Raw genomic sequence first — 23685 nt, 5'->3', positions numbered from 1 at the left:
ATAATACTGTCACTTTCCATATTTGATATAATTAAGGATACAGAAAATCCAAAACCATCTACAGATAACTTATTAGAATATCAGTTAGTTTTTAGAAGAGTTGCCAGATAAGAGACCAAACATTAAAAAATTCCACTAACATTTTTCTGTGTCTGAAAAGTTATAAAATTAAAAACTAAAAAATATGCCATCTACATTATCATCAAAACATCATATACCTAATAATAAGTGTAATAAAAAATGTAAGAACCCTGAACAGAAAACTATTAATATATCATAGAGAGAAATTAAAGGTGATCTAAATAGGATTTCTACTTTGAGGCAGGATATATAGGCATACCTCACTTTATTGCACTTCACTTTATTGTACCTTGCAGATAATGCTTTTTTTTTTTTTTTTTTTTTTTTTTGTAACAAATTGAAGGTTTGTGGCAACCCTGTGTCAAGCAGCTCTACTGGTGGTGCCATTTTTTCCAACAGCATTTGCTCACTTCGTGTCTCTATGTCATGTTTTGGTAAGTCTCACAATATTTCAAACTTTTTCACTATTATACTTGTTACATGATCTGTGATCAGTGATCTTTGATGTTACTATTGCAAAAAGATTACAGCTTGCTGAAGGCTCAGATGATGGGTAGCATTCTTAAAGTCTGCTTTCAAATTAAGATATGTACTTTTTTTAGACATAATGCTATTGCACACTTAATAGACTACAGTATAGCATAAACATAACTTTTACATGCACTGGGAAACCAAACAACTCGTGTGACTTGCTTTCTTATGATATTCTCCTTATTGTGGTGTCTGGGACCAAAGCCATATCTCCATAATAATATGCCTGCACTAGGTAGGCACAGGCCATCACTCCTGCTGCAACGAGCAAACAAACTTGAATAAAGGATCATCGAGCTAAGGAAGCAATCAAGAAACAATATCAACTAGTATGCTAGAGAGGGACATTTAGAGATTTGGAGCAGGGGTTTGGTGTAGGGAGACATACTCCACTGGAAAAGAGAAATCACCATACCTTTTGATGAACTCATTTGCTGGCATGATGGAGTGAAATCTAGCAGAATGTCAAGCCGATTTCCCCCACAGGACATTTCCTTAGTGTCAGGGTGGTACAGGATGATGGGGGACTGAGCCAAGAAAGCAGAGTGAAATTTCCTGCACAGTCATGGCACGAACAAACCAAATCCCGCTAGATAAAGGGGCCTGTGACAATCATTAGGTCTCCTCTTCAAGACATTTGCCAGTTTTTGAACCTATAGAAAGCAGGAAGCTTAAATACCTAATGCCTGAGGGAGAGAACTTTCCAAAGTGAGGAATCAGAGACCTACCAGACTCACAGTAAAAACCCAGAAGTGCCATCCCCAAGAAGGGGGCTGAGTCAGAAAAAGTGAAATCATCTGCAATGTTTCAGTGTTTATGAGACAAATTTTCATTGAGAAAGTGTAACGGTAACAAATACATAGCTGGTCTCTCCTTACATTTGCCATACTCTGAAGCTGTGAGAACTGAGAGCCTAAAGAGCTGAATTCAAACATCTGAAAGACTGAAGTCAATAACTGACTGTATTTATTGAAGAATCAAAGACCTGTCAGGCTCACAGCAAAAATCCAGGGAGGCCACAAATCAGGAAAAATCATAGGTAGGATGAGACAAGTAAAGCTCCAACCCAGTTCTGACCTAGTAAAATTCCTGAAATGACTGAAATGATCAGCCACTCTGATTAACAGAGAAAGGGGTAAATCTTCTCTGGTTCAAAGTAATAGCATCTTCAGTCTCTATGAATTTTTTATTCACCATGTCCAGCACACAATCAAAAATTATGAAATTCCTGAAGCAGGAAAAAGTGACTAAAAATTAAGACAAAAAAAAAAAAAAAAAAAAACAAAACAAGAAAAATTGATTTAGAGGGAATTCAGATTCTGGAGTTAGCACAGAACTTTAAAATGACTATATTGAGAGTAAAAGATGGGGATTAATAGATTAAAATATGGAGAATCTCAACAGAAAATTGGAATCAATTTTAAAAAATCAAATACAGATAAATGAAAAATAAGAAAACTGATCCCCAGCAGACCTTAGGGAATACTAGAAGAAATTTTTTTAGGCTGAAGTAAAATGGCCCAACATAGAACAGAGCTGGCCTCTCCGTCCCATATTGAACTCGAGTTGGAAGAGGCGAGTCCGGTCTCAAAACGGAGGTAAAACCGCCGCCCGGTCGCCCCCAGCCCGACTCCGGCCGTCGCCGCCGCCGCCGCCGCCGCCGCCGCCGCCACCGCCGCCGCCGGGGGGGGTGGGGAGGAGGGCCATGATCCAAAGGAACCAGAACAGTTGAGAAAACTGTTTATTGGTGGTCTGAGCTTTGAAACTACAGACGATAGCTTAAGAGAACATTTTGAGGAATGGGGCACACTTACAGATTGTGTGGTGATAAGAGACCCCCAAACAAAACGTTCCAGGGGCTTTGGTTTTGTGACTTACTCTTGGGTTGAAGAGGTGGATGCAGCAATGTGTGCTCGACCACACAAGGTTGATGGGTGTGTAGTGGAACCAAAGAGAGCTGGTTCTAGAGAGGATCTGTAAAGCCTGGTGCCCATCTAACAGTGAAGAAAATTTTTGTTGGTGGTATTAAAGAAGATACAGAAGAATGTAATTTGAGAGACTACTTTGAAAAGCATGGCGAGATTGAAACCATAGAAGTTATGGAAGACAGGCAGAGTGGAAAAAAGAGAGGATTTGCTTTTGTAACTTTTGATGATCATGATACAGTTGATAAAATTGTTGTTCAGAAATACCACACTATTAATGGGCATAATTGTGAAGTGAAAAAGGCCCTTCCTAAAGAAGAAACGCAATCTGCTGGATCACAAAGAGGTCGTGGAGGTGGATCTGGCAACTTTATGGGTCGTGGAGGAAACTTTGGAGGTGGTGGAGGTAACTTTGGCCGTGGTGGAAACTTGGTGGAAGAGGAGGCTATGGTGGTGGAGGTGGTGGCAGCAGAGGTAGTTATGGAGGAGGTGATGGTGGATAGAACGGATTTGGAGGCGACGGTGGTAACTATGGCGGTGGTCCTGGTTACAGTAGTAGAGGAGGCTATGGTGGTGGTGGACCAGGATATGGAAACCAAGATGGGGGATATGGTGGCGGTGGTGGAGGATATGATGGTTACAATGAAGGAGGAAATTTTGGAGGTAACTATGGTGGTGGTGGGAGCTATAATGATTTTGGAAATTATAGTGGACAACAGCAATCAAATGATGGACCCATGAAGGGAGGCAGTTTTGGTGGAAGAAGCTCGGGAAGTCCCTATGGTGGTGGTTATGGATCTGGTGGTGGAAGTGGTGGATATGGTAGCAGAAGGTTCTCAAAACTCACAAGAAAAGGGCTACAGTTCTTGGCAGGAGAGAGAGCGAGGAGGTGTCAGGAAAGCTGCAGGTTACTTTGAGACAGTCGTCCCGAATGCATTAGAGGAACTGTAAAAATCTGCCACAGAAGGAACGATGATCCATAGTCAGAAAAGTTACTGCAGCTTAAACAGGAAACCCTTCTTGCTCAGGACTGTCCTAGCCACAGTTTGCAAAAAGTGCAGCTATTGATTAATGCAATGGAGTGTCAATTAGATGTACATTCCTGAGGTCTTTAATCTGTTGTAGCTTTGTCTTTTTCTTTTTCTTTTCATTACATCAGGTATATTGCCCTGTAAATTGTGGTAGTGGTACCAGGAATAAAAAATTAAGGAATTTTTAACTTTTCAATATTTGTGTAGTTCAGTTTTTCTACATTTTAGTACAGAAACTTTAACAAAATGCAGCTTTGAAGGTGTTTCCTTGTGAGTTAACAAGAAGATCATTGTTAATTAATATTTTGTATGAATTTTGCTGAAGTTAACTGTAAAGAAACACCTGCTGACTTGCAGTTTAAGGGGATCTATTCTCCCCATTCCCAAACCATGAAATGAATGGGCTCTGACATGTGGAGAGAATAGATATTTGTGTTTGCAATGTGTGTCTTAGATAATAGACTTGGGTATTTAAATTAGCATATTTGTGAATTTAATAGCATTAAGACTTACTTCAAATGAAAAATCTCAAAATTCAAAAAAAAAAAAAAAAGAACAGAGCTGGGAGCTCGATTGGAGCTGCCTGTGGGGGAGGAGCGCCGCCGCCGCCGCCGAGAGCTGGGAGCTCGATTGGCGCTGCCTGCGGGGGAGGAGCGCCGCCGCGAGCTGGGAGCTCGATTGGCGCTGCCTGCGGGGGAGGAGCGTCGCCGCCGCCGCCGCCGCTGCCGCCGCCGCCGCCGCCGCCGCGAGCTGGGAGCTCAGTTGGCGCTGCCTGCTGGGGAGGAGCGCCGCCGCCGCCGCCGCCGCGAGCTGGGAGCTCGATTGGCGCTGCCTGCGGGGTGGAGCGCCGCCGCCGCGAGCTGGGAGCTCGATTGGCGCTGCCTGCGGGGGAGGAGCGCCGCCGCCGCCGCCGTCGCGAGCTGGGAGCTGGATTGGCGCTGCCTGCGGTGGAGGAGCGCCGCCCCCGCGAGCTGGGAGCTGGATTGGCGCTGCCTGCGGGTGAGGAGCGCCGCCGCCGCCGCCGCGAGCTGGGAGCTCGATTGGCGCTGCCTGCGGGGTAGGAGCGCCGCCGCCGCCGCCGCCGCGAGCTGGGAGCTCAGTTGGCGCTGCCTGCGGGGGAGGAGCGCCGCCGCCGCCGCCGCCGCGAGCTGGGAGCTCGATTGGCGCTGCCTGCGGGGGAGGAGCGCCGCCGCCGCCGCCGCGAGCTGGGAGCTGGATTGGCGCTGCCTGCGGGGGAGGAGCGCCGCCGCCGCCGCGAGCTGGGAGCTCAGTTGGCGCTGCCTGCGGGGGAGGAGCGCCGCCGCCGCCGCCGCCGCGAGCTGGGAGCTCAGTTGGCGCTGCCTGCGGGGGAGGAGCGCCGCCGCCGCCGCCGCCGCGAGCTGGGAGCTCGATTGGCGCTGCCTGCGGGGGAGGAGCGCCGCCGCCGCCGCCGCGAGCTGGGAGCTCGATTGGCGCTGCCTGCGGGGGAGGAGCGCCGCCGCCGCCGCCGCCGCGAGCTGGGAGCTGGATTGGCGCTGCCTGCGGGGGAGGAGCGCCGCCGCCGCCGCGAGCTGGGAGCTCAGTTGGCGCTGCCTGCTGGGGAGGAGCGCCGCCGCCGCCGCCGCCGCGAGCTGGGAGCTCGATTGGCGCTGCCTGCGGGGGAGGAGCGCCGCCGCCGCCGCCGCGAGCTGGGAGCTCGATTGGCGCTGCCTGCGGGGGAGGAGCGCCGCCGCCGCCGCGAGCTGGGAGCTGGATTGGCGCTGCCTGCGGGGGAGGAGCGCCGCCCCCGCGAGCTGTGAGCTGGATTGGCGCTGCCTGCGGGTGAGGAGCGCCGCCGCCGCCGCCGCCGCCGCCGTCGCCGTCGCCGTCGCCGTGAGTGAGGAAGCGCCTCGGTCAGGCCTGCTGAGGGCCCTCGCCGACGCCTGGGCTTACCCGCCGCCCCGCCAGCTCCGCTCGTTTCCCGTCCCCCGCGGCCCGGCGCGGGGCAGGCCTGCCGGGGCCATGGAGGACGAGGTGGTCCGCATTGCCCAGAAGATGGACAAGATGATGCAGAAGAACGCGGTAAGCGCGGCGGGCGGCGCGGGCCGGAGGGAGGCTGGGCGGCGGGCGGGGGTCAGTCGGCCTGAGGGGTTTCCCGGCCCGCGGTGAGCGCGGCGGGTGCCGCGTGACGGCGGCGAGGCCCGCGCTCTGGGGAGGGGTTCCTGGGGAGGGGGGAGCTTCGTGTCCCGCGGCCGCGTCCCGGGCAGGGGTCCTGGGGGGCGTCCTGTCTCGCAGCCGCGTCCCGGGCAGGGGTTCTGGGGGGCGTCCTGTCCCGCAGCTGCGTCCCGGTCAGGGGTTCTGGGGGGCGTCCTGTCCCGCGGCCGCGTCCCGGGGAGGGGGTCCTGGGGGGGTCCCGGGGAGGGCGTCCGGTCCCGCGGCCACCGGCGCTGGGGCCCGCCCTGGGCGCCCGAGGCCCCTCGTGATTAGCGCAGCCCGGTAAACTCCATCGAGGCGTCCTCCTCATTATTTTAAACGTGACGGTGGTAAAGCCTCGCTGGTTTAGCTGAAGAGTGCAGAGAGCCCTCCCTGTTTGAAAAGAATTCGTTGTCTTTCCCGGGCTCATTGGCCAGCAGCGAGAAAACAACATCAAACAGAGGTTTGTGATCAGTTTTAGACATGAAACTGTTCAAGCAAAACGTGAATTTCCTGGATCTTATTTTTGAGGAAGGCTGAACATTCCCTTGATTGTCTCAACTCTCCTGCATGTTTGCTTAGCAATTAAAAAAGGTGAACTATGCCAGCGTACTTGGCAAGTTGCTAAACTTTTTGGAAAAAGTGGATCTTGTTAGGCCGCGGAGTGCGGGGAGCTGTGTTTAAGGCACTGCCGCCGACGAGGCTGTGCTGCCGGCTGGATTTGGACACATGTCGTTGCTGGTCCTCTCAGTGGTTTACGGTTGCTACCGGTGGCGTTTTCTGTTACTGATAACGTGTGCACGTGAACGTGTTCTCTTGTGGTTTGTATGAGGTGCTCCAGTTTTTGCATTTCTGTCCACCTGTGTGGGTCACTCTCAGTCCCTTGCTTCCGAGTCGTCTATATTTTCAGCTAAACTTCTGAAATTCCAAGTCAAACGAATGTGAAGGAGAGAAGGGCTGCTCTGATTTGCACAGCACTTTGGAGTTACAAAGCGTTTGTGCAGAATTCTTTGGCGACTCACGACAGCTGTGTTGCATTCATTTTACAGAATAAGAAACTGAGTCAGACCAAGCAGTTCACCTCCTTAAATGAAGTGTGCGTTGTGGATTAAGCCAGGACCCGAGTTTCCTGCTGGGCAGCATGCAGAAGTAATGTTAAACACCGAATTCTTAAGACTTCAGACTTGGTGTGCGCCTCTTTTCCTTTAACAGGTGCATTGCCCGGCGTGTAATTTCATACCCTGTTAATCTGTCTTTGCAATTTTGGCTTTTTAAAGTACCTCCTGTTTGTTTTCTGTTCCAGACGTTGCCTGTGCCATTTATTTTTTCTGTTGATACAGGCCTTTCATTCCTCACTGCAAGTGATGAGTTCTGTATATTTGATTGGCTGAACGTTTCTGTTATTCTGTTTAAACTGGCAAGTTTTTTTTCTTTGCCTAGAGAACCCTAGACTCCCCTAGTAGAAGCTGGCTCCTAGGGAAAAAGGCCGTTTCTTGGGTAATTTTTTTCTCGAACTCAGGCTATAAAATGTGTACCTTTTAATCATCTAGTGCACTAGGTGTTTTTGTTTGTTTCCTTTCCTTGAAATAGACGTTTCCTAGAAATGAGGAATTCCTTAGTGAGCAAGTATGGAGAAGACCAGTTTGTATTTATCTGCAGTTCTCAAATTATAAACACATAATGCGTCAGCAGGAGAATGAGGATAAGCTCCACAGATAATCCTCAAGTCTCATTTTTCTTTTCAAATCTTATATTTCTAGTAGTACAGAACTTTACCAATATAAAAACTTGCCCCCCCCCCCCCCCAAAAAAAAAGAACAGAACTGCAGGAAAGAGCAAAGAGCACTTAAAGTCTGTGTGTGTGTTTAATATATATATGTACATATACCCAGGTACATACACCTTTATATTTATATGTTGTTTTGTAAATAAATGACAATAATAATGTCTTGTGGAGATGTAGAACAGAAGTATACAACAAAAGCACAAACAGCAGGAGGGGGCAAATGGAATTAAACTGTTAAACCTCCATGGGATGGTTCCATGGAGGAGGCAGAGAGGGGGATGGGATCCTCGAAGAGCTGCTGAAGACCTTGCATTTTTTGCAGATCTCTTTAGAATGCTACTTGTATATTATGCTCTCACTGAGTGCACCTGGCTGAGCTATGGCACATTAGCACGGTAAACATTTGTCAGATTTGCCCTAGTCAGAAAATTTTCTATACCTGCCATCCTGCTTGGCACTTAAAATAGTTTTTTTTTTTTAAGGTCTCTATGATATAGGGATGATGGGTGAAGAAGGTAGGCTGCAGGGTAATAATGTAGTATGTATGATCCCATTTTGATACAGTAAACAGAAAGTATTAAATGCATGCCTGTTTGTATGAGCAGTGAGTTTGCATGGTTATCTCAAGAGGGAGGGAATGGGACGGGTAGAGAAAGAGATTGACCACAGGCTATTGTTTTACTTGTTACAAGAGGCATGTGTTGCCTTCATTTCTGATTAAGCTTTTTGTTTACAGATTATTGTAGGTTTACATGCAGTTGTAAGAAATAATAGTGAGATAGGTCCTGTGTGTCCTTTACCCAGTTTTCCCCAATGGTAACATCTTACAGAACCATAGTATACTGTCACAACCTGGGTATTGCCATTGACACAGTCAAGATACAGAACATTTCCATCCCACAGGATCTCTCCTGATGCCATTTTATAGCCACTGCTGCTCCCCCACTCCCCACCAAATCATAATGATCTGATAGTGCAGTGGATAAAGTTGCACTAAAGTTTTTGTGCAGATGATCAAGGGAAAATAGCCCCTGGGGAAGATGGCCCATCTCCCAGTCCCCCGGCCCTATCTGTCCCTGGCAACCTGTCATTTCAAGAATGTTATGTGGGACTTCCCTGGTGGCGCAGCGGTTAAGAATCTGCCTGCCATTGCAGGGGACATGGGTTTGATCCCTTGTCCGGGAAGATCCCACATGCCGCGGAGCAACTAAGCCCATGCGCCACAATGACTGAGCCTGCGCTCTAGAGCCCGGGAGCCACAACTACTGAGCCCACGTGCCACAACTACTGAAGCCCGCGTGCCTAGAGCCCGTGCTCTGCAACAAGAGAAGCCACCGCAGCGAGAAGCCCGCGCACTGCAACAAAGAGTAGCCCCCGCTCGCCGCAACTAGAGAAAGCCCACACGCAGCAACGAAGACCCAACGCAGCCAAAAATAAAATAAATTAACTAATTAATTAAAAAAAAAGAATGCTATGTGAATAAAATCATATAGTGTGTAACCTTTTTTTTTTTTTCTTAATTAAAAAAAAGTTTGTTTTTGGCTGCGCTGCCGGTTATGCGATCTTAGTTCCCCGACCAAGGATTGAACCCAGCCCAGGTAGTGAAAGTGCTGAGTGCTAAACACTGGCCCGCCAGGGAATTCCCAGTATGTAACCTTTTGGATTGGCCTTTTTCAATCAATGTAATTCCCTGGAGAGTCATCCAAATTGCATGAATCAATAGTGCTCCTTTTTTTAAAAAAAAAAAAATATATATATTTATTTATTTATTTGGCTGTGCGGGTATATAGTTGCAGCATGCGGGATCTAGTTCCCTGACCAGGGATGGAACCTGGGCCCCCTGCATTGAGAGTGCAGAGTCTTAACCGCTGGAACACCAGAGAGGTCCCAGTGCCGCTTTCTTTTTAATTGCTGAGTAGTATTCCATGGTTTGGCTATACTTCAGTTTGTTTAATCACTTGCCCATTGAAGAACATCTGAGTTTTTTCCCATTTCTTGACTATTACTGAGAGAGATGCTGTGGACATTTGTGTACCTTTTTTTGTGCGAACATGCGTTCTCTGGGGTAAATGCCGTATGGTAAGTGTTGCTTTTTTTTTTTTTTTTTCTTTTTGGCTACGCTGTGCCACATGTGGGATCTTGGTTCCCCAATCAGGGATCGAGCCCGTGCCCCCTGCATTGGGAGCTTGGAGTCTTAACCACTGGACTGCCAGGGAAATTCCTGTATTGCTCCCCCTGCCCCACTTGATTGATTGATTGATTGATTGGTTGATTGGCTGTATTGGGTCTTAGTTGCGGCACGCGGGACCTTCGTTAAGGCATGTGGGATCTTTTTTGTCATTGCGGCGCACGGGCTCTTCGTTGCAGCATGAGAGCTTCTCTCTAGTTGTGGCGTGCGGGTTTTCTCTCTCTAGTTGTGGCACGTGGGCTCTGTAGTTGTGGCGTGCAGGCTCCAGAGCGCGTGGGCTCTGTAGTTTGCTGCACGTGGGCTACCTCATTGAGGTGTGCGAGCTCAGTAGTTTGGCGCGAGGGCTTAGTTGCCCCGCGGCGTGTGGGATCTTAGTTCCCCGACCGGGAATCGAACCCACGTCCCCTGCATTGCAGGGCGGATTCTTTACCACTGAACCACCAGGGAAGTCCCTGTATTGCTTTTTTAAATTAAAAAAAAAAAAAAAAAAGGAAAAGCAATCAGAGGTAAAACAACTAATTATATGATTGCCTTTCAAAGTACATATTCAAACCCTACATTGTTGGTGTACATAACTTCTTTATGTTGATTTCTGGTGTTTAGCTCTAGTAACAAGACAATAATAATAACGCTGTAGTTTTCCTTGTTTCTTTCAACTGATGATCTGTGTATTTCTTACAAATAATAATTAACACTCACAAGCTACCAGGAGGCAAGTAATGGTTAGTGCTGGTGTGGTTAACTCCTTTATAGATAGGGAGGTTGAGGCATGGATATTGTGGAATTTGCCATGTTGAGGCATGGGTATTGTGGAATTTACCTAAGGTTATAACACTGTGTTCTGACTCAGATTCATTCAGATTTACTCCTTCTCTTTCTGTCTCCTGAATTAATAACTCTTTGTAATTTTGACCTAGGTGTGAGGACACGAAAAGGGTTTTTTCCTGTACCTGAGGTTTAGTGCTTGTTTTATAGAAGCAATATAGTATAGTGGTTAGAGTATGCACTTTAGCATCTGATTTTTTTTTCTTCTTAAGTCTTTAATGAATTTGTTACAATATTGCTTCTGTTTTATGTTTTGCACATGCCGGAAAGGTAATAGGCCTTGGCCCCTGGGCCTGGGCTTCGTCTCTTGTGCTGTCTCCTGTCCCTGTTGCCCCCGCGCGCTGGCCCGTCCGTGCTGTGCCAGGGGATATTGGTCGTCTCCCGGCTCAGTTCACAGTAGCTGAAAGGGACAGTGTGTAATGTTCTGATTTCTGCCCATCGTTTTCAAAGGGAGGCTCTGGCCATTGCTCCTCGGGTAAAATGCAGAGGGAGTGCTTTTTAAGATGGGACTGTCAGTGTTAGGGCCACTCCTTAATTACCAAAACGGAATCCCCTTCAGTTCCTCCAGCTGTGTTGTTTTGGCACAGAAAATGTGAGTAATAGGAATTTGGAACTAAGTTGGAGTGAAAAAACGCACCGGTCCCGCCGAATTTTCCATCGAAACAGTTGATTTGTGTTGTCTCTAGGAATTCTAAAGGGCGTACCGTTGCTTCCTAACCGGTGTCATTTGGGAGATCTACCTCTGTACGTTCAAATGATTAATTTTGAGACTTTGCTCATGTGTGCAGTAAACCCTTTAATTCCCTAAGACCTTCCTTTCCTCCATCTCATACCCCATTAAGCCCGCTTCAGTTTATCTCCTGAATTTCTTTGGAATCTGTCAGCTCTCCCTCAACATTCTAATACTGAACTTGCCTGTCTGTTGCGATTAGGTCCTAACTAGTGTCCATATATCTTGTTTCCTTCCAATCCATTCTTCACACAAGAAACCTTCAAAGCAAGTTGGAACATTGCTCATAAACATCGCTCACAAACATTGTTTTGAGAATAGAAAACACAGTGTTGGCCTTTAAGACTCTGCGTGGTCTAGAATCCTCTCTGCTTCTCTAGCCCCATCTTGTGCCACTTGTGCCCTCACTGTCTATGCTTCAGATACACTGAATTAACCTTAGTTCTCACTCATCTGACAGAAGTCAGTTGAGAAATTATTTTTCACTGTGATTCCTAGCATTAAGGAATTTGATGATCAGGTTTTGTATGAGGACTAAAACTAAACTGGGAAGTGGAAGAATTGAGTTTAAACTGTGTCAGTCAACACGCATGTATTAATGATACCTAAGTATTGAACACGGGACTAGGTTTCATGAGGGATACAGAAGTTCTGGCCATCTCTGGTTTTGGATATCCCTTATTTGTTGAGACCTTTGCGTTGTTTGGTTGCCTTTTGTCTGTTTTCCAGATGGGAAAACAGGAACAAGGGAAGTATAGGTTATTACTAAGTGGGGTTGAACAAGTGGAGCAGCAAACTGCAAAGCAGAAAGAAGAGGGACGTACTATAGAGGGATATGATTTCCATTTTCAAGGCGCCTGCGTCCTGTGCAGGGAGACAGCCTAACATAACATGTGCCTAACAAAAAATATATTGACTTCTTACTAAAATCTCCAGTTCATATAACCAAGGGGTTTATACCTTCTCCTTTAAAAGTGATATTCCTGGGGGGAGGGAGGGGCAAGATGGCAGAAGAGTAAGACGTGGAGATCACCTTCCTTCCCACAGATACAGTAGAAATACATCTACACGTGGAACTGCTCCTACAGAACACCCACTGAACGCTGGCAGAAGACGTCAGACCTCCCAAAAGCTTTATTTTATTTTATTTTATCATCTTTATATCTATATATAAAGTACAGTCTTGAGCTAGTACAGGTAGCCTGAGAGTCTTAGAGGCCTTTAGTTAAAGGAATCTAGCCAGCGAACATAATTCTCATACTAAACTGCCACAAGGAAGAAGTTAACTTACCCTGTATGTCAGGGTCCAAAAAAATTTAAAGATGTGCCTAATGCAAAAATAAGTTATAAAGATTTAGGCCAGTCAAAAACTAACAGCAGTTTCAGGTAGAGGTGCATGCCTAATGTAAACCAGCATAGTTTCCATTTACTGCGTTCTTGTAATCACTGAAATAAAAACTTCTACAAGATTAAAAAAAAAAAATTCACCGATTAAAGTAAGTGTACAATTCACTAGTTCTTAGTATTTTCACAACCAATATTGCTATCTAATTCCAGAACATTTTTGTCACGCCCCCCACAAAGAAATCTTGTATATGTTAGCTGTTACTCCCTATTTTCCCCTCCCCAACATCCCCTGGCATCCACTAATCTACTTTCTGTCTATATGGATTTGCTCATCCTGGACATTTCATAGACATGGAATTATACAATATATGACCTTTTGCTATTGGCTTGAAATATTTCTCCCTTTAATAGTGTCAGTTTTTCGGACTTCCCTGGTGGTACAGTGGTTAAGAATCCGCCTGCCAATGCAGGGGACACGGGCTCGAGCCCTGGTCTGGGAAGATCCCACATGCCGCGGAGCAACTAAGCCCGCACGCCAAAACTACTGAGCCTGCGCTCTAGAGCCCAAGAGCCACAACTACTGAAGCCCATGCACTTAGAGCCCGTGCTCCTCAACAAGAGAAGCCACCGCAACGAGAAGGCCACGCACCACAACAAAGAGTAGCCCCTGCTCGCCACAGCTAGAGAAAACCCGCGCGCAGCAACGAAGACCCAACGCAGCCAAAAATAAAAATACAAATAAATAAATAAATAAATTTATTTATTTATTTAAAAAATAGTGTCAGGCTTTATCATTTTAATTCTGTTAGTTTTTCTTTATGTATTTGGGACTTGCTTATACTGCATTTGTCTTTTAAGTCATATAGGAGAAAAACTGAATTACAAACAAAAATACATTTATACTGTCTTTTGTATTTCCTTATGTAGTGGACATACTCCACTGGAAAAGAGAAATCACCATACCTTTTGATGAACTCATTTGCTGGCATGATGGAGTGAAATCTAGCAGAATGTCAAGCCGATTTCCCCCACAGGACATTTCCTTAGTGTCAGGGTGGTACAAGATGATGGGGGACTGAGCCAAGAAAGCAGAGTGAAATTTCCTGCACAGTCATGGCACGAACAAACCAAATCCCGCTAGATAAAGGGGCCTGTGACAATCATTAGGTCTCCTCTTCAAGACATTTGCCAGTTTTTGAACCTATAGAAAGCAGGAAGCTTAAATACCTAATGCCTGAGGGAGAGAACTTTCCAAAGTGAGGAATCAGAGACCTACCAGACTCACAGTAAAAACCCAGAAGTGCCATCCCCAAGAAGGGGGCTGAGTCAGAAAAAGTGAAATCATCTGCAATGTTTCAGTGTTTATGAGACAAATTTTCATTGAGAAAGTGTAACGGTAACAAATACATAGCTGGTCTCTCCTTACATTTGCCATACTCTGAAGCTGTGAGAACTGAGAGCCTAAAGAGCTGAATTCAAACATCTGAAAGACTGAAGTCAATAACTGACTGTATTTATTGAAGAATCAAAGACCTGTCAGGCTCACAGCAAAAATCCAGGGAGGCCACAAATCAGGAAAAATCATAGGTAGCATGAGACAAGTAAAGCTCCAACCCAGTTCTGACCTAGTAAAATTCCTGAAATGACTGAAATGATCAGCCACTCTGATTAACAGAGAAAGGGGTAAATCTTCTCTGGTTCAAAGTAATAGCATCTTCAGTCTCTATGAATTTTTTATTCACCATGTCCAGCACACAATCAAAAATTATGAAATTCCTGAAGCAGGAAAAAGTGACTAAAAATTAAGACAAAAAAAAAACAAAACAAAACAAGAAAAATTGATTTAGAGGGAATTCAGATTCTGGAGTTAGCACAGAACTTTAAAATGACTATATTGAGAGTAAAAGATGGGGATTAATAGATTAAAATATGGAGAATCTCAACAGAAAATTGGAATCAATTTTAAAAAATCAAATACAGATAAATGAAAAATAAGAAAACTGATCCCCAGCAGACCTTAGGGAATACTAGAAGAAATTTTTTTAGGCTGAAGTAAAATGGCCCAACATAGAACAGAGCTGGCCTCTCCGTCCCATATTGAACTCGAGTTGGAAGAGGCGAGTCCGGTCTCAAAACGGAGGTAAAACCGCCGCCCGGTCGCCCCCAGCCCGACTCCGGCCGTCGCCGTCGCCGCCGCCGCCGTCGCCGCCGCCGCCGCCGCCGGGGGTGGGGTGGGGAGGAGGGCCATGATCCAAAGGAACCAGAACAGTTGAGAAAACTGTTTATTGGTGGTCTGAGCTTTGAAACTACAGACGATAGCTTAAGAGAACATTTTGAGGAATGGGGCACACTTACAGATTGTGTGGTGATAAGAGACCCCCAAACAAAACGTTCCAGGGGCTTTGGTTTTGTGACTTACTCTTGGGTTGAAGAGGTGGATGCAGCAATGTGTGCTCGACCACACAAGGTTGATGGGCGTGTAGTGGAACCAAAGAGAGCTGGTTCTAGAGAGGATCTGTAAAGCCTGGTGCCCATCTAACAGTGAAGAAAATTTTTGTTGGTGGTATTAAAGAAGATACAGAAGAATGTAATTTGAGAGACTACTTTGAAAAGCATGGCGAGATTGAAACCATAGAAGTTATGGAAGACAGGCAGAGTGGAAAAAAGAGAGGATTTGCTTTTGTAACTTTTGATGATCATGATACAGTTGATAAAATTGTTGTTCAGAAATACCACACTATTAATGGGCATAATTGTGAAGTGAAAAAGGCCCTTCCTAAAGAAGAAACGCAATCTGCTGGATCACAAAGAGGTCGTGGAGGTGGATCTGGCAACTTTATGGGTCGTGGAGGAAACTTTGGAGGTGGTGGAGGTAACTTTGGCCGTGGTGGAAACTTGGTGGAAGAGGAGGCTATGGTGGTGGAGGTGGTGGCAGCAGAGGTAGTTATGGAGGAGGTGATGGTGGATAGAACGGATTTGGAGGCGACGGTGGTAACTATGGCGGTGGTCCTGGTTACAGTAGTAGAGGAGGCTATGGTGGTGGTGGACCAGGATATGGAAACCAAGATGGGGGATATGGTGGCGGTGGTGGAGGATATGATGGTTACAATGAAGGAGGAAATTTTGGAGGTAACTATGGTGGTGGTGGGAGCTATAATGATTTTGGAAATTATAGTGGACAACAGCAATCAAATGATGGACCCATGAAGGGAGGCAGTTTTGGTGGAAGAAGCTCGGGAAGTCCCTATGGTGGTGGTTATGGATCTGGTGGTGGAAGTGGTGGATATGGTAGCAGAAGGTTCTCAAAACTCACAAGAAAAGGGCTACAGTTCTTGGCAGGAGAGAGAGCGAGGAGGTGTCAGGAAAGCTGCAGGTTACTTTGAGACAGTCGTCCCGAATGCATTAGAGGAACTGTAAAAATCTGCCACAGAAGGAACGATGATCCATAGTCAGAAAAGTTACTGCAGCTTAAACAGGAAACCCTTCTTGCTCAGGACTGTCCTAGCCACAGTTTGCAAAAAGTGCAGCTATTGATTAATGCAATGGAGTGTCAATTAGATGTACATTCCTGAGGTCTTTAATCTGTTGTAGCTTTGTCTTTTTCTTTTTCTTTTCATTACATCAGGTATATTGCCCTGTAAATTGTGGTAGTGGTACCAGGAATAAAAAATTAAGGAATTTTTAACTTTTCAATATTTGTGTAGTTCAGTTTTTCTACATTTTAGTACAGAAACTTTAACAAAATGCAGCTTTGAAGGTGTTTCCTTGTGAGTTAACAAGAAGATCATTGTTAATTAATATTTTGTATGAATTTTGCTGAAGTTAACTGTAAAGAAACACCTGCTGACTTGCAGTTTAAGGGGATCTATTCTCCCCATTTCCAAACCATGAAATGAATGGGCTCTGACATGTGGAGAGAATAGATATTTGTGTTTGCAATGTGTGTCTTAGATAATAGACTTGGGTATTTAAATTAGCATATTTGTGAATTTAATAGCATTAAGACTTACTTCAAATGAAAAATCTCAAAATTCAAAAAAAAAAAAAAAAAAGAACAGAGCTGGGAGCTCGATTGGAGTTGCCTGTGGGGGAGGAGCGCCGCCGCCGCCGCCGAGAGCTGGGAGCTCGATTGGCGCTGCCTGCAGGGGAGGAGCGCCGCCGCGAGCTGGGAGCTCGATTGGCGCTGCCTGCGGGGGAGGAGCGTCGCCGCCGCCGCCGCCGCTGCCGCCGCCGCCTTCGCCGCGAGCTGGGAGCTCGATTGGCGCTGCCTGCGGGGGAGGAGCGCCGCCGCCGCCGCCGCCAGCTGGGAGCTTGATTGGCGCTGCCTGCGGGGGAGGAGCGCCGCCGCCGCCGCCGCCGCGAGCTGGGAGCTGGATTTGCGCTGCCTGCGGGGGAGGAGCGCCGCCGCCGCCGCCGCCAGCTGGGAGCTTGATTGGCGCTGCCTGCGGGGGAGGAGCGCCGCCGCCGCCGCGAGCTGGGAGCTCAGTTGGCGCTGCCTGCTGGGGAGGAGCGCCGCCGCCGCCGCCGCCGCGAGCTGGGAGCTCGATTGGCGCTGCCTGCGGGGTGGAGCGCCGCCGCCGCGAGCTGGGAGCTCGATTGGCGCTGCCTGCGGGGGAGGAGCGCCGCCGCCGCCGCCGCCGCGAGCTGGGAGCTGGATTGGCGCTGCCTGCGGGTGAGGAGCGCCGCCGCCGCCGCCGCGAGCTGGGAGCTCGATTGGCGCTGCCTGCGGGGTAGGAGCGCCGCCGCCGCCGCCGCCGCGAGCTGGGAGCTCAGTTGGCGCTGCCTGCTGGGGAGGAGCGCCGCCGCCGCCGCGAGCTGGGAGCTCGATTGGCGCTGCCTGCGGGGGAGGAGCGCCGCCGCCGCCGCGAGCTGGGAGCTCAGTTGGCGCTGCCTGCGGGGGAGGAGCGCCGCCGCCGCCGCCGCCGCGAGCTGGGAGCTCAGTTGGCGCTGCCTGCTGGGGAGGAGCGCCGCCGCCGCCGCCGCCGCGAGCTGGGAGCTCGATTGGCGCTGCCTGCGGGGTGGAGCGCCGCCGCCGCCGCGAGCTGGGAGCTCGGCGCTGCCTGCTGGGGAGGAGCGCCGCCGCCGCCGCCGCCGCGAGCTGGGAGCTCGATTGGCGCTGCCTGCGGGGTGGAGCGCCGCCGCCGCGAGCTGGGAGCTCGATTGGCGCTGCCTGCGGGGGAGGAGCGCCGCCGCCGCCGCCGCCGCGAGCTGGGAGCTGGATTGGCGCTGCCTGCGGTGGAGGAGCGCCGCCCCCGCGAGCTGGGAGCTGGATTGGCGCTGCCTGCGGGTGAGGAGCGCCGCCGCCGCCGCCGCGAGCTGGGAGCTCGATTGGCGCTGCCTGCGGGGGAGGAGCGCCGCCGCCGCCGCCGCCGCGAGCTGGGAGCTCAGTTGGCGCTGCCTGCTGGGGAGGAGCGCCGCCGCCGCCGCCGCCGCCGCGAGCTGGGAGCTCGATTGGCGCTGCCTGCGGGGTGGAGCGCCGCCGCAGCGAGCTGGGAGCTCGATTGGCGCTGCCTGCGGGGGAGGAGCGCCGCCGCCGCCGCCGCCGCGAGCTGGGAGCTGGATTGGCGCTGCCTGCGGGGGAGGAGCGCCGCCCCCGCGAGCTGGGAGCTGGATTGGCGCTGCCTGCGGGTGAGGAGCGCCGCCGCCGCCGCCGCCGCCGCCGTCGCCGTCGCCGTGAGTGAGGAAGCGCCTCGGTCAGGCCTGCTGAGGGCCCTCGCCGACGCCTGGGCTTACCCGCCGCCCCGCCAGCTCCGCTCGTTTCCCGTCCCCCGCGGCCCGGCGCGGGGCAGGCCTGCCGGGGCCATGGAGGACGAGGTGGTCCGCATTGCCCAGAAGATGGACAAGATGATGCAGAAGAACGCGGTAGGCGCGGCGGGCGGCGCGGGCCGGAGGGAGGCTGGGCGGCGGGCGGGGGTCAGTCGGCCTGAGGGGTTTCCCGGCCCGCGGTGAGCGCGGCGGGTGCCGCGTGACGGCGGCGAGGCCCGCGCTCTGGGGAGGGGTTCCTGGGGAGGGGGGAGCTTCGTGTCCCGCGGCCGCGTCCCGGGCAGGGGTCCTGGGGGGCGTCCTGTCTCGCAGCCGCGTCCCGGGCAGGGGTTCTGGGGGGCGTCCTGTCCCGCAGCTGCGTCCCGGTCAGGGGTTCTGGGGGGCGTCCTGTCCCGCGGCCGCGTCCCGGGGAGGGGGTCCTGGGGGGGTCCCGGGGAGGGCGTCCGGTCCCGCGGCCACCGGCGCTGGGGCCCGCCCTGGGCGCCCGAGGCCCCTCGTGATTAGCGCAGCCCGGTAAACTCCATGGAGGCGTCCTCCTCATTATTTTAAACGTGACGGTGGTAAAGCCTCGCTGGTTTAGCTGAAGAGTGCAGAGAGCCCTCCCCGTTTGAAAGAATTCGTTGTCTTTCCCGGGCTCATTGGCCAGCAGCGAGAAAACAACATCAAACAGAGGTTTGTGATCAGTTTTAGACATGAAACTGTTCAAGCAAAACGTGAATTTCCTGGATCTTATTTTTGAGGAAGGCTGAACATTCCCTTGATTGTCTCAACTCTCCTGCATGTTTGCTTAGCAATTAAAAAAGGTGAACTATGCCAGTGTACTTGGCAAGTTGCTAAACTTTTTGGAAAAAGTGGATCTTGTTAGGCCGCGGAGTGCGGGGAGCTGTGTTTAAGGCACTGCCGCCGACGAGGCTGTGCTGCCGGCTGGATTTGGACACATGTCGTTGCTGGTCCTCTCAGTGGTTTACGGTTGCTACCGGTGGCGTTTTCTGTTACTGATAACGTGTGCACGTGAACGTGTTCTCTTGTGGTTTGTATGAGGTGCTCCAGTTTTTGCATTTCTGTCCACCTGTGTGGGTCACTCTCAGTCCCTTGCTTCCGAGTCGTCTATATTTTCAGCTAAACTTCTGAAATTCCAAGTCAAACGAATGTGAAGGAGAGAAGGGCTGCTCTGATTTGCACAGCACTTTGGAGTTACAAAGCGTTTGTGCAGAATTCTTTGGCGACTCACGACAGCTGTGTTGCATTCATTTTACAGAATAAGAAACTGAGTCAGACCAAGCAGTTCACCTCCTTAAATGAAGTGTGCGTTGTGGATTAAGCCAGGACCCGAGTTTCCTGCTGGGCAGCATGCAGAAGTAATGTTAAACACCGAATTCTTAAGACTTCAGACTTGGTGTGCGCCTCTTTTCCTTTAACAGGTGCATTGCCCGGCGTGTAATTTCATACCCTGTTAATCTGTCTTTGCAATTTTGGCTTTTTAAAGTACCTCCTGTTTGTTTTCTGTTCCAGACGTTGCCTGTGCCATTTATTTTTTCTGTTGATACAGGCCTTTCATTCCTCACTGCAAGTGATGAGTTCTGTATATTTGATTGGCTGAACGTTTCTGTTATTCTGTTTAAACTGGCAAGTTTTTTTTCTTTGCCTAGAGAACCCTAGACTCCCCTAGTAGAAGCTGGCTCCTAGGGAAAAAGGCCGTTTCTTGGGTAATTTTTTTCTCGAACTCAGGCTATAAAATGTGTACCTTTTAATCATCTAGTGCACTAGGTGTTTTTGTTTGTTTCCTTTCCTTGAAATAGACGTTTCCTAGAAATGAGGAATTCCTTAGTGAGCAAGTATGGAGAAGACCAGTTTGTATTTATCTGCAGTTCTCAAATTATAAACACATAATGCGTCAGCAGGAGAATGAGGATAAGCTCCACAGATAATCCTCAAGTCTCATTTTTCTTTTCAAATCTTATATTTCTAGTAGTACAGAACTTTACCAATATAAAAACTTGCCCCCCCCCCCCCAAAAAAAAAGAACAGAACTGCAGGAAAGAGCAAAGAGCACTTAAAGTCTGTGTGTGTGTTTAATATATATATGTACATATACCCAGGTACATACACCTTTATATTTATATGTTGTTTTGTAAATAAATGACAATAATAATGTCTTGTGGAGATGTAGAACAGAAGTATACAACAAAAGCACAAACAGCAGGAGGGGGCAAATGGAGTTAAACTGTTAAACCTCCATGGGATGGTTCCATGGAGGAGGCAGAGAGGGGGATGGGATCCTCGAAGAGCTGCTGAAGACCTTGCATTTTTTGCAGATCTCTTTAGAATGCTACTTGTATATTATGCTCTCACTGAGTGCACCTGGCTGAGCTATGGCACATTAGCACGGTAAACATTTGTCAGATTTGCCCTAGTCAGAAAATTTTCTATACCTGCCATCCTGCTTGGCACTTAAAATAGTTTTTTTTTTTTAAGGTCTCTATGATATAGGGATGATGGGTGAAGAAGGTAGGCTGCAGGGTAATAATGTAGTATGTATGATCCCATTTTGATACAGTAAACAGAAAGTATTAAATGCATGCCTGTTTGTATGGGCAGTGAGTTTGCATGGTTATCTCAAGAGGGAGGGAATGGGACGGGTAGAGAAAGAGATTGACCACAGGCTATTGTTTTACTTGTTACAAGAGGCATGTGTTGCCTTCATTTCTGATTAAGCTTTTTGTTTACAGATTATTGTAGGTTTACATGCAGTTGTAAGAAATAATAGTGAGATAGGTCCTGTGTGTCCTTTACCCAGTTTTCCCCAATGGTAACATCTTACAGAACCATAGTATACTGTCACAACCTGGGTATTGCCATTGACACAGTCAAGATACAGAACATTTCCATCCCACAGGATCTCTCCTGATGCCATTTTATAGCCACTGCTGCTCCCCCACTCCCCACCAAATCATAATGATCTGATAGTGCAGTGGATAAAGTTGCACTAAAGTTTTTGTGCAGATGATCAAGGGAAAATAGCCCCTGGGGAAGATGGCCCATCTCCCAGTCCCCCGGCCCTATCTGTCCCTGGCAACCTGTCATTTCAAGAATGTTATGTGGGACTTCCCTGGTGGCGCAGCGGTTAAGAATCTGCCTGCCATTGCAGGGGACATGGGTTTGATCCCTTGTCCGGGAAGATCCCACATGCCGCGGAGCAACTAAGCCCATGCGCCACAATGACTGAGCCTGCGCTCTAGAGCCCGGGAGCCACAACTACTGAGCCCACGTGCCACAACTACTGAAGCCCGCGTGCCTAGAGCCCGTGCTCTGCAACAAGAGAAGCCACCGCAGCGAGAAGCCCGCGCACTGCAACAAAGAGTAGCCCCCGCTCGCCGCAACTAGAGAAAGCCCACACGCAGCAACGAAGACCCAACGCAGCCAAAAATAAAATAAATTAACTAATTAATTAAAAAAAAAGAATGCTATGTGAATAAAATCATATAGTGTGTAACCTTTTTTTTTTTTCTTAATTAAAAAAAAGTTTGTTTTTGGCTGCGCTGCCGGTTATGCGATCTTAGTTCCCCGACCAAGGATTGAACCCAGCCCAGGTAGTGAAAGTGCTGAGTGCTAAACACTGGCCCGCCGGGGAATTCCCAGTATGTAACCTTTTGGATTGGCCTTTTTCAATCAATGTAATTCCCTGGAGAGTCATCCAAATTGCATGAATCAATAGTGCTCCTTTTTTTAAAAAAAAAAAATATATATATTTATTTATTTATTTATTTGGCTGTGCGGGTATTTAGTTGCAGCATGCGGGATCTAGTTCCCTGACCAGGGATGGAACCTGGGCCCCCTGCATTGAGAGTGCAAAGTCTTAACCGCTGGAACACCAGAGAGGTCCCAGTGCCGCTTTCTTTTTAATTGCTGAGTGGTATTCCATGGTTTGGCTATACTTCAGTTTGTTTAATCACTTGCCCATTGAAGAACATCTGAGTTTTTTCCCATTTCTTGACTATTACTGAGAGAGATGCTGTGGACATTTGTGTACCTTTTTTTGTGCGAACATGCGTTCTCTGGGGTAAATGCCGTATGGTATGTGTTGCTTTTTTTTTTTTTTTTTTTTGGCTACGCTGTGCCACATGTGGGATCTTGGTTCCCCAATCAGGGATCGAGCCCGTGCCCCCTGCATTGGGAGCTTGGAGTCTTAACCACTGGACTGCCAGGGAAATTCCTGTATTGCTCCCCCTGCCCCACTTGATTGATTGATTGATTGATTGGTTGATTGGCTGTATTGGGTCTTAGTTGCGGCACGCGGGACCTTCGTTAAGGCATGTGGGATCTTTTTTGTCATTGCGGCGCACGGGCTCTTCGTTGCAGCATGAGAGCTTCTCTCTAGTTGTGGCGTGCGGGTTTTCTCTCTCTAGTTGTGGCGTGCAGTCTCCAGAGCGCGTGGGCTCTGTAGTTTGCTGCACGTGGGCTACCTCATTGAGGTGTGCGAGCTCAGTAGTTTGGCGCGAGGGCTTAGTTGCCCCGCGGCGTGTGGGATCTTAGTTCCCCGACCGGGAATCGAACCCGCGTCCCCTGCATTGCAGGGCGGATTCTTTACCACTGAACCACCAGGGAAGTCCCTGTATTGCTTTTTTAAATTAAAAAAAAAAAAAAAAGGAGAAGCAATTAGAGGTACAACAACTAATTATAAGATTGCCTCTCAAAGTACATATTCAAACCCTACATTCTTGGTGTACATAACTTCTTTATGTTGATTTCTGGTGTTTAGCTCTAGTAACAAGGCAATAATAATAACGCTGTAGTTTTCCTTGTTTCTTTCAACTGATGATCTGTGTATTTATTACAAAATAATTTTTTTTTTTTTTTTTACAAGTAATATTAACACTCACAAGCTACCAGGAGGCAAGTAATGGTTAGCGCTGGTGTGGTTAACTCCTTTATAGATAGGGAGGTTGAGGCATGGGTATTGTGGAATTTGCCATGTTTAGGCATGGGTATTGTGGAATGTGCCTAAGGTTATACTATAGCACTGTGTTCTGACTCAGATTCATTCAGATTTATTCCTTCTCTTTCTGTCTCCTGAATTAACTCTTTGTAATTTTGACCTAGGTGTGAGGACACGAAAAGGGTTTTTTCTGTATCTGACGTTTAGTGCTTGTTTTATAGAAGCAATATAGTATAGTTTTTAGAGTATGCACTTTAGCATGTGATTTTTTTTTTTTTCTTAAGTCTTTAATGAATTTGTTACAATATTGCTTCTGTTTTATGTTTTGCACATGCCGGAAAGGTAATAGGCCTTGGCCCCTGGGCCTGGACTTCGTCTCTTGTGCTGTCTC

At 48.5% G+C, this 23685-nt stretch overlaps 1 protein-coding gene and 1 pseudogene across 2 annotated transcripts; both read left to right on the top strand.

Annotated features, from left to right (window-relative positions):
* Nucleotides 1-507: 507 nt before the first annotated feature.
* Nucleotides 508-5744, top strand: LOC309653875 (uncharacterized protein; the record flags this gene model as incomplete). The annotated part of the gene is given in 7 exon segments (XM_082478647.1): nt 508-515; nt 2238-2584; nt 2587-2964; nt 2967-2996; nt 3123-3369; nt 4489-4958; nt 5004-5744. Coding segments are annotated over 7 exon segments (2172 nt in total). The 3' UTR covers nt 5696-5744.
* Nucleotides 5745-10493: 4749 nt separating this feature from the next.
* LOC309653874 (heterogeneous nuclear ribonucleoprotein A3 pseudogene) lies at nt 10494-23363 on the top strand (annotated as a pseudogene). The gene is made up of 3 exons: nt 10494-10502; nt 14763-15416; nt 23338-23363. The product of its transcript is annotated as a heterogeneous nuclear ribonucleoprotein A3 pseudogene (transcript).
* The last annotated feature ends 322 nt before the right edge of the window (nt 23364-23685 follow it).

Source organism: Balaenoptera physalus (assembly GCF_965194825.1).
Source record: "Balaenoptera physalus genome assembly, contig: HAP1_SCAFFOLD_1345, whole genome shotgun sequence".
Classification (NCBI taxonomy): domain Eukaryota; kingdom Metazoa; phylum Chordata; class Mammalia; order Artiodactyla; family Balaenopteridae; genus Balaenoptera; species Balaenoptera physalus.
The sequence above is the reverse complement of the archived record's forward strand: the minus strand, read 5'-3'. Positions and strand labels throughout refer to the sequence as shown.